Below are 11,315 nucleotides of genomic sequence, written 5' to 3'. Positions count from 1 at the left end.
CGGGGGTTTAGCCTACATTGCCAATGAGTTTTCTCAGGTGAAAAAAAAGACAGAAGTAGTGTCCAAATTATTGTCCAAATAACAGGTAGGCTGTAGTGTGCTTTGTTGTACTTTATGTTGTGTGTACTAGTGCCTGCCAGGCCCTGCCTAGTGCCTACACAATGGATGTCAGTGGATGTCAGACCAGCACAAACAATAGGCATGTCTTTCTTTCAGATGACCAGCAGATGATGCTATTGCTATAGATAAATTAGAAGCGGCATAGAAGCAGCATCCAGCTGTCAATTTTGATGATGGCACACACACACACACACACACACACACACACACACACACACACACACACACACACACACACACACACAGCTATAGCAGACACTTGCTTTGGAAATCTAAACCTATGTTTTCTTATGCCAATTTTAATTGAGAGCACAAGCTTGAGATGAGTTGAGTCTATCTCATATAGGTCTATAGATGAATTCACAGAGAGGGGTGCCCTGGCCGCGGTCATAATTTACTGAGGGGTAATCTATGGAGCAGGTGGGGGTCATGCCTATGTTCCCTCAGCCCTATGTTCCCTCAGCCCTATGTTCCCTCAGCCCTATGTTCCCCCATTCCAAAACAGACCCTATGTTCCCTCAGCCCTATGTTCCCTCAATCCGATAAATGCAAGTGTAATAAATGTAATAGTGTAATAAGTATAATAGTGTAATAGTGTAATAAGTATAATAGTGTATAGTGTAATACAGACAGCATTTTTTTCCCAATGAAATTGGCTGACAGCTTGTCTCGTCTCATCATAATAATAGGTTCATAATAATTACTCAAATTAATTAACTTATAATTATATCGGTCGGCCTCATGGTGGCGCTATAACAGCCCACTTTTGGCTTATAACTCTTGAACCATATCGTGTACGGTTGCAAGTTGGTCATCTCCGTCAACTTTTTGCAAGATTCTATAACCTGGACGTGGCAGAGCTTGCTATGACTCACGTAGTCCTGGGTGTTGCCTCTAGACGAGGCAGGTCATGTACATAGACTTTTAGGTTCGGGTAAGTTATGTGAGTTGACCCTGGTATACCTATAGGGCATAGGGCATACCCCGGAGCATTTAGGTGGACCAGGACTGTCAGCTCAGTTAGCCTTTGGAGCATATAAGGGCAAGAGGGCACGTACTGTGTCATGGCGCAAAAGGCCCATTCATAGTCGAATGAAACTGTGTGCCTGTGGCACCCAGGGGTCCCTGGAAGGGCCTCTGCTGTGTTTATATGCTGGTAGAATCTAAAGCAGCAGCATCAAATATTTGCATGAAAAACTAAATAGGTCAAAATGGGCAGATTGTTTTACAGCCCAAAACACGCCTTCATTGAGTTGAGTGACAGCTGACATGACAAGCCTCTGTTACGGCACTCCTTATATTAGGACCCCAGAGAACCAATGGGGTAGAACACTCCTTATATTAGGACCCCAGAGAACCAATGGGGTAGAAGACTCCTTATATTAGGACCCCAGAGAACCAATGGGGTAGAAGACTCCTTATATTAGGACCCCAGAGAACCAATGGGGTAGAAGACTCGTTATATTAACCCATTCTGACCTGAGATCAGATTCATACGAGGTTTCCACTGGACACACACTGGTCTGATGAACCCATTCTGACCTGAGATCAGATTCATACGAGGTTTCCACTGGACACACACTGGTCTGATGAACCCATTCTGACCTGAGATCAGATTCATACGAGGTTTCCACTGGACACACACTGGTCTGATTAACCCATTTTTCAAAAATAGCAGACCTACAAGCTCGTAGCGCGCCACTCGGTGGCGCGCTATGAGCTTGTAGATCTGCTATTTTTCAATAGCTAAAGCATAACATGATGCTAACACCAAAATGGGTTCCCGTTCAGAATGGGCTAGCAACCCCTAGTGTCTATCTGCGCACGCAACACTGTTTAACCCATTTTGGGACGGGAACCCCTTTTGGTGTTAGCATCATGTTATGCTTTAGCTTTTGAAAAATAGCAGATCTACAAGCTCATAGCGTGCCACCGAGTGGCGCGCTATGAGCTTGTAGTTCTGCTATTTTATGACTTATAAGTTCATCAACTGTATCTCGGTTCTGATACCGTTGCTTTTTTGAAAAGAGTACAGTGTTGATAGTGCTTCCGCCACTGTTTGTGTGGACGGGGCTCGACCCAGCTCGACCTGCGCAGCGACCTGGCCCAATAGAGATAATTCTGGGGGTCCTTGACATGGAAAAGGTTGAGCACCACTGACGCATAGAAACATGGGGTTTTTCAGAAAAATGTTAGGAAAATGTTAGGATTTAGAAGCCTTCATTTTTGAATCGACCTCAGTCCAAAATGGGTTCATTGGAATCATTTTTCTGTGATTTCTTTTTTTTTGCGTGCGTGCGTGCGTGTGTTTTTGTGTGTGATACAGCTGCCCCCTCTGGTGGCGGGCGGGTGGTGTTACAGCGTGACACACACACACACACACACACAGACAGACAGACAGACAGACAGACAGACAGACAGACAGACAGACAGACAGACAGACAGACAGACAGACAGACAGACAGACAGACAGACAGACAGACAGACAGACAGACAGACAGACAGACAGACAGACAGACAGACAGACAGACAGACAGACAGACAGACAGACATGTCATGTTCTGCTAGGTCTCATAGTAGCCTAAAGGCTCACTAGTGTTCGTAAACACTGTTCTTCACCATGCCATTTCTTCCTTCCTCTCTCTGTGTGTGTCTCAGGGTCACTAAGGAGGTGTCGGCTGACTCCAGAGAGGCTAAGACGTACCTGAAGAGCCAGAGCACGGAGCCGGGGGAGGAGCACCACGACGGACCGCCGGCGCCCCACAAACCGCTACTACAACCCGGTCCCAGGTACAATGTGTGTCAATCAATCAAGACAACTTATTAACCCATTCTGACCTGAGATCAGATTCTAAAAAAATGTCTTCTACATCCTGACACCTTTCTGAAAAAAAGCTATGTTTTTTACGTCAGTCGTTCTTCGATTTTTCAAAATAGCAGACCTACTATATTTTCAATAGCTAAAGCATGACCTGATGCTAACACCAAAAGGGGTTCCCGCCCAGAATGGGTTAAGGCCCCAGAGAACCAATGGGGTAGAACACTCCTTATATTAGGACCCCAGAGAACCAATGGGGTAGAACAAACGTTTCGTCCTCACTGCATGTTACACTTTGCTAGTGCAATTAATTCACAGTATAAAACCTTCATAAAACTAAATAATTAAATAATTAAACAGACTCTTAGGTTAGGTTTAGGTGTGCTTCCCCGTGGGAGGTTAGGGTGTGGGTTTGAGATGGTTAACATCGGTAGACTGTAGACAACTTGACTGCGTGTACTGTACGTGCGTTTGATTTGTGAGTTCTCTTGGCACAGTGCCATGGGTGTGTACGCATAACAAAAGCATGATGCTTCTATGCAATGATTCAGTGGCGGAACAACATTGGCCCGGGCCGGGGTGTGAGACGGCACGACCGGGCCTCACCGAACCTGACTCTCAACAGCACCCCCCCCCCCCCCCCCCCCCCCCGACGGAAAAAGAAATAACATTTACGCAAACAGTTGCTGCTAATTTGAGCAGGCGTGCATGAACGAGAGTCGAGAGAGGAGTTGTGTGTGAGGAGCTGATCACAGTCACAGATAGAGGGAAAGTGCTATATTTTGCCTATTATTTATGCTATATATTATTGATCGCGCCTGTGTCTGTGACATTGCGCAGCAGTGCACACACGAGAGAGAGAGAGAGAGAGACGTAGAGAGAGAGAGAGAGAGACGTAGAGAGAGAGAGACGTAGAGAGAGAGAGAGAGAGAGATAGAGAGACGTAGAGAGAGAGAGAGGTGCGTGCGTCAGTGTGTTAAAAAATAAATAGTCTACAACTCATCTTTGTGTTCTGTTTCACCTTCTGAGTGATCGCACACAGGGAAAAGAAACAAGAAGGGGTTTAGAATCTAAACAGTCCGTTGTGGAGAAAAGGAAGTTATCCACACATATGCACTCCTAAATCCTCACAGAGTGATTAGCCTACTAATGAGTGACAGGTGCTGCACTTTTGGAGCGTGGCTGAGAAGTGAGGATGTCTGTTGGAGAGAGTGTGAAGCCCGACACACACCGTCTGCGCCGCCTGGAAAATAGAACTGGGTTCTATCTGCGCGCCAGGCGCCGCGGCGGACGGAGCCGGTGTGCGTTAGGTTCATTGAAAATAATGGAGGCGGCTGTGTCCGCGCCGCGCGGCGGACGCAGCCGGTGTGTGGTGGGCTTGAGACAGACTCCACGGTGCTTGTACAGTCCAGCGCAGTACATTCTCATCAGACATGATATTTTGCTAAAGTGTAGGCTATTATATAGGCTATATAAGCTCTGTATCTGGTTAATTGCGGGATTCGCGGGGGCCCGCTGGTTTTATCAGTCGTGAGTGACTGTGTAAAAAATCGTCAATCGGTCAGCTGACAGCCCGGGCCCTCAGGAGGTCCGGGCCGGGGTGTGACCACCCCCCCTACACCCCCGTTAGCTCCGCCCCTGCAATGATTGGTATGAAAAACATAATTGAAGCTGAGAAGTGTCGGCTATGTGGTTGACACGCACTGTGAGAAGATGAGTTCAGATATGTACCAGTGCCAATGTCTGCTATTTTGTTTAAAGCTGCATTACACCTCAAGCAGACTGAAATTATGAACCCTTTTGGGTGTTATTTTTCTCCATAAAGTGATGCTATTCTTGTGTGATCCTCAACACAAGATTTGATATATCCAGACTAAAATTATTAATATTGCCGCCACCACCAATAACCATGATAATACAGCAGCTATCTGCACCCGGGGAAATCACTTTGCCAGCTTGTGAATGTGATGGACATTTCCATTAATATTTTATTTTTGCCACGGACATGCAAAACAAGTGATCAATGATATTACCAGAACACAAATGTATAGCCTATAGTACTAATTGACTCTTGACGTGTCATAGTGTCTACTCTATTCCACTGCACTACACAAATAAGTCATTTATCAAAACTTATTTTTGGGGAAAAGCCGATCTACAATCTCACAACACATTACGGCATGTTGTGACCTTGTAGATCAGCAATTGTCCTTTCTTCTTAGCCTATAATGACATGCCCAAAATTGGGATTTCAGGGTTTAGCTATATAGTTACCCAACTTACCCAGAAAGACTGGGAAGTTATCCACTGTATACTGGCAGGTGGCCGTCCTGAGACAGGCATTATATGTGGCATAATGCATGGTCCAAGTATATTCCATGTTTGGGATTTCAATAAATGGGTCTTATACAGTAAGTAGACTACAGTTGCAGTCCGAGAAAGGGACACTTAGCTGCAAAGGTGAATGGGTGCGCAGTATACGTAATATTAGGTTATTGCAGATGGCCTTTCAGAGGACAGTGTTATTTGAGGACATGAGGAGACAGGATGTTCTACAAGCTAAACTAGTTTTGTGTTTGTCAACGTAGCTTAAATAGTTGGTGTCAGTTCATTAAGGTGTGTACTCTAGGTTGATGAGACAACTATGCAATGGAAACATACCTGAGATTCAAAACAGATAATTAAGTACTGTTTAAGGAATGATTCACTGTTCACTGTGTTGTTGTGGAGCATCTGATCTCCCTGCTCTTGATCTCAAGCTCTCATCCGCATTCACAGCCCACCTGTTTACAACAAAGCTTACCTGCTATCTTGTGTGCGCCCCCTGAGATGACGCACAGAAAACACTTTTGTAATCACATTTCAGCTAGCATGCGATGGGGAAAACCCAGCCTGGCATATTCAAATCCAATCATACATCATGTCAATGCTGTTTCTTACTTATGCTTCTTTCACCTATACGCAAAATTGTACTGTCTTTTCTGCAGGCTGCAGTTGAGCTTGCAGGTGTAGACATCTTTTTCAGGCTGATGTTTTGTTTAAGATCGATGCTTTTGACGATGATATATTCACACCAGTTGTCTGGAAATTCTGTAATGATGTGATCTCATACACTACAATATTGCCTGGGCAGAAAATATCTGATATATCAGGCATTTACATCACCGAGAATTAACATTTACCATTTATCTTTGGTAAAAAAAAAGAAAACTCCATACTCAACATAAATGCATTAAAAAAAGCTGTATTTATAGACTATACATTACATGAGGCAAATTTTCTCCTTCCCAAATATGTAGGCCTGGCTATACTTTAAAGTGAATTATATTTAGCCTACAAGCAGACACCAACATTAAAAATATGCACCTGCCACCTACTGTATACTACTTTCCAGACCACCAAATCGGGGGTTTAGCCTACATTGCCAATGAGTTTTCTCAGGTGAAAAAAAAGACAGAAGTAGTGTCCAAATTATTGTCCAAATAACAGGTAGGCTGTAGTGTGCTTTGTTGTACTTTATGTTGTGTGTACTAGTGCCTGCCAGGCCCTGCCTAGTGCCTACACAATGGATGTCAGTGGATGTCAGACCAGCACAAACAATAGGCATGTCTTTCTTTCAGATGACCAGCAGATGATGCTATTGCTATAGATGCATTAGAAGCGGCATAGAAGCAGCATCCAGCTGTCAATTTTGATGATGCGCACACACCACACACACACACACACGCACACACGCACACACGCACACACGCACACACACACACACACACACACACACACACACAGCTATAGCAGACACTTGCTTTGGAAATCTAAACCTATGTTTTCTTATGCCAATTTTAATTGAGAGCACAAGCTTGAGATGAGTTGAGTCATATAGGTCTATAGACGAATTCACAGAGAGGGGTGCCCTGGCCGCGGTCATAATTTACTGAGGGGTAATCCATGGAGCAGGTGCTCCTTATTGGGCCAGGTGTAGCTAATCAGTGCTGCTGCGCTTAATGGTACACCTCACCTCAGTAATGGCCGCACCCAGGCAAGCCTCTGTGAATTTGTATAAAGTATCGAGAAATCTGCACTCCATTGAGCTCGCCTCTCCGCGTCCAGAAGATGGCCCTCGCGAGTCTATTTACCTTCGCCTCACCTGGCTGGTTGTTGTGTTGTGGGCATGTCACTGTAGCAGCTGCTCCCTCCGCAGGTTAACCTCACTCACACATTCACAATCACTCCTACAAGCTCGCAGAGACGAGAGCAACGGCTTGTCTTTCTCCATGCATTAATGAACTGGGTTTTCACTTGTATTTAAACAAGGAGCCGCGCTGTTGTCCACTGTCGGACATCATGAGCAAGTCCAGCACGCTGAAGTTTAAGGGTTTATTTAAATCTAAGTCGGCGCATAAAGACAAGGAGCTCGTGGTCCATAACTTGAGTGATCCGCACAGCAGCCCGGTGGTCAGCAGAGATGGAGCCCCGGTGGTCAGCCCCAAGGACGGTCACAGAGCCGCCACTCTGCCTGCTGCGAGTCCCGGTGGAGACTCCAGGACCACCGAGACGTCTCCCACCAATAATGGCCCCATTTCCCCGAAAGAGACGAAAGGGAAACGGCTGTTTAAGTTGAGCCTGAAAAGGAAGAAGTCCAAGAAGAGCAGCACTGTGGCGGGGGGCGAGTTGTTCTTCAACGAGGAGACCGAGACCACCGGTGAACTGGACAGCTTCGGCAGTGAAATGTAAGTGGTGCAAATTAATATTATGGACTATTCATTATTAAATTATGCTGCCGCTTCATTTTGGCCATGGTTCTGTGTGAAGTCTGTGCGTGACATGACACACTTGATCATGATTCATGCCTGTAAAGTGACCTGGATGCCTTCTGCTGCTCCATTTGGCTTTTCTGTGCTTATATATATATATATATATATATATATATATATATATATATATATATATTTGTGATAGCAATCATTGCTAGAGTGTTTGTTCAGCTCTCTTTAATAAAGTTGTAATAAATGTTTAGGTGGGGTTGCCAATTTTCAGCAAATCAGTGGAGAGCAGGCCTATCCATTTACCAGCTTCAAATGTATTGTGTTGTGTTCCAGTCTCCTCATTGTTTGGGTCATTACAAGTTGTGATTTCACTTGTTTATCCTGGGTCCTGTATGAGTTCCAGCTCTCTCCTGATTGGATGATAACATGTGAATAGTACTAAAAATGCATTTTCTGATTACTAAACAGCTGTAGAGAGTAGACAGAGGGGCCCTTGTGTCACTGACACTGAACAAACACTCTATGATCAGAATATAGAGCTATTTAACACTTAATTAAAAAAATAAAATAAAAAATCACTTACCCTGGTAACTGGGGTGCAGTACTTAGTTTAGACAGTACTTGGTTTAGACTAGTCATTAGTCCTACAACTACAACCTCAAATCTCAAGTACAAGTAAAGGGTTTCAGATCCTTAAGAAGCCAATTGTTTCATAGTCTCAAGTCAATATGATGGCATATTTCCATGTTAATCATTTCCTTCCACCTAAATAGAATGATAGTAGATATGCTCAATCACCACAATGTACAGTGAGTATAGTAGACTCATTGTCAACAATGCTTAATTACATTATCCAAAATGACTAAACTCATTATCGTCACACAGAATGTCTCAACACAAACCCATGAGTGTATTTGCTCATTTTTATAAAGCTCTGGCAGTGACTGTTTCCCCTGAAGCAGAAGGCTATACAGAGCTTGCTCCGCTAGTTCAGTCATGCAATGCATGCATGCGTTCACTCAAGTTCAGAAAAGGTAGATGAGAGAGGAGGGTGTAATTGAGGCAACAATGCATAAAACACAACATAAATCTTGATTCGTTTTTGGAGGACGGCGTGGGAGCAGATAGCAGTGTTATAACTGGATTTGGGAACAGCAGAGTGGTGGTTGTCAATTTGTCCAGTTTTATTTGTGGATTAATGATATGCATGCAGCATGCAGATTTGATTGACCTTGAACAAAATGACTGTTTGACAGCCAAACAACAATGAACTGGCCTAAACCTATTTATTTATTGGCATAGCACACTGTGATGTTATTATTATTCTTACAGTTGTATCAAGTTCGCTCTGAATGTAGTAAGCCCTTTTGTTAGATGAATGTTATGAATACTTTTTAATAACATTGGTGAACTATTAATATATAATAGGAAAAAAAAATATCTTTTAAGCACTTAAAGGACAACTTTTCAACCAAGGTTCATGTTTTAGGTTGTTATTAGAGAAACTAAAAGATGAGTGTTCTTTTTTTTTCATTTGCTGCTTTCTTTCGTTTTAGGGATTTCAGCTGTTTTTGACAGGGGGGCGGGGGCATTCGAGCATGGGGCTAAATATGTATTTTTTTACAACATTTTATAGCGATTTATTTTTTTATTATTTACTATAGTCCTAATAAACCCCTGGAAATTTCATCTGGCCACAAAACATCACGAGATCTACTGAATGTGTCGAACTGACATTGAGCCTATACACACAGTGTGGCTTCCCCCCAGTAGGCTACCTTCACATTCAGTAGATCCTGTGATTTATTTGTGGCCAGATGTAATTTCCTGGGGTTTATTAGGGCTATAGTAAATAATAAAAAAATAAATCTCCATAATATTTTGTAAAAAAATACATATTTAGCCCCATGCTCGAATGCCCCCGCCCCCCTGTACAAAACAGCTAAAATCCCTAAAACGAAAGAAAGCAGCAAATGGGAAAAAAAATAACACTCATCTTTTAGTTTCTCTAATAACAACCTAAAACATGAACCTTGGTTGAAAAAAACTAAAGTTGTCCTTTAAGCCCAAGTGGTGTACAGAAATAGTGAAAATAGGTGATCTACAATCTCAGTGTTGCATGTGAGCTTGTATCTGCTATTTTCACTTTTTAAAAAGTGTTCATTAATTGTAATTGAGGCAAAAGTTTGAAATAATCATGATATCATCATATCGCCAAGCCTTACTTTTTATCTGTTTATATCGACTGAGATATATTAAGTTTGTGGACATTACTGCTGTATCCTGTAATTGACATATATTAATACATCACATGCTCTCTACTGTTTATGAGATGGCCGGCAGCCTTGCATAATATTTGAATAGTGTGATCAAAAACCTGCTATGCAGGTATGGCACCTGTCACCCTCGAGTATAATTACATCACGCTTACTCACTTTAATGACCCAGACTAGGTAAATAGTGCAATAAGGACACATTTGTGCACAGTAATTCAGTAAGACAGTAGTTTAGAGTCAGACATTTACACAGATGATGGGAACAGTACAAGATAGCCATGCCCTGGCATGGCTATCTTGTACTAATATCGCTGCGTAGATATTAGTCTGGAATCTCTGTGTGGAACCTGCATTTCCAAGGGGCGAATAAAATAAATGCCTCTGGTGATAAATCTTCCCCATATTTGCATACTAGGCCCTGATTAGTGACAATTTCGGGGTTAGGGAAATCGAATCACAACAGCATGGCCAGACCAAATCTGCTGAGGGCTTCGTTTGTTTCTTAATTTTTTTTCTAACTTTTTCTAATGTTTTTTCCCCCACACAAGCAGCAACCAACTTAAACCAAGACACTTTTAGTTTTGTTTTCACTATTGGTTGATTGCTCCACCACTTTGTTCCCAAACAATATTTTAGATTTGATTATAGGCTACTAGAGCAGTGCCCGTGGGGCCTCTACAGCGGCCTACTTGGAACGATGCAAGTTGGAAATGCATGCCCCACCCAGATATTATGCGTTGGAGCCTCTACAGTGGTGCCCGTTGGGCACTGGCTTACTTGGAACGATGAAAGTTGGAAATGCAAGCTCCACCCAGGTATCATGTGTACCTTTTATGCCCATATATGGAGTTCTTTGTCAGGCATGCCCAAATATGGAGTCTATGCAGACGTCAGAATGAGGTCAGAACAGGCCAACTCCACCCTGGGCAGGGGCCCTGTGCAGAGCCCGGGCGGAGGCCTTTTGTGGCGGTTCTGGACAACCGTGGGTCCGCCCGACTTGACACCGGGCACTGCACCCCCTGTGGTGACGTGGTGGAACGTGTGTGTTGAAGACACAGACGTACAGAGACTTGGTGCATTTATAGAAAGATTATTATTATTGTATATATATAACAGATATGATATTACAGACCAGACATTGAATGAACACTACTACCACGCCACTTTATGCAATTACGGAAAAGGGAATTACGGTATGATGAAACAATTTCTTCCCATAATCTTCCATAGACAGCACATCAAATAGGTGGTCAGTGGTCACGTCCTCTAATGTTATAAAGACTGTGATTTAGGTTTGTTGGGCAGCCCACATCAACATAGAGTTCACCTACTAATTGA

The 11,315-nt window shown here is 43.3% G+C and overlaps 1 protein-coding gene across 1 annotated transcript in view; it reads left to right on the top strand.

The window, feature by feature from the left end:
- Positions 1-7,155: 7,155 nt before the first annotated feature.
- Positions 7,156-11,315, top strand: part of crybg1a (crystallin beta-gamma domain containing 1a) — a 71,491-nt gene continuing 67,331 nt past the window's right edge. The window contains exon 1 of the mRNA XM_083791699.1: positions 7,156-7,665. Within this exon, the coding sequence (XP_083647825.1) occupies positions 7,280-7,665 (386 nt within the window). The 5' untranslated portion in view covers positions 7,156-7,279. The remainder of the gene's footprint in view (positions 7,666-11,315) is intronic.

The sequence above is a fragment of the Protomyctophum parallelum genome (genome assembly GCF_964188405.1).
Source record: "Protomyctophum parallelum genome assembly, chromosome: 20".
Taxonomy (NCBI): Eukaryota; Metazoa; Chordata; class Actinopteri; order Myctophiformes; family Myctophidae; genus Protomyctophum; species Protomyctophum parallelum.
Note: the sequence above shows the minus strand (reverse complement) of the source record. Positions and strands in the feature narration are given on the sequence as shown.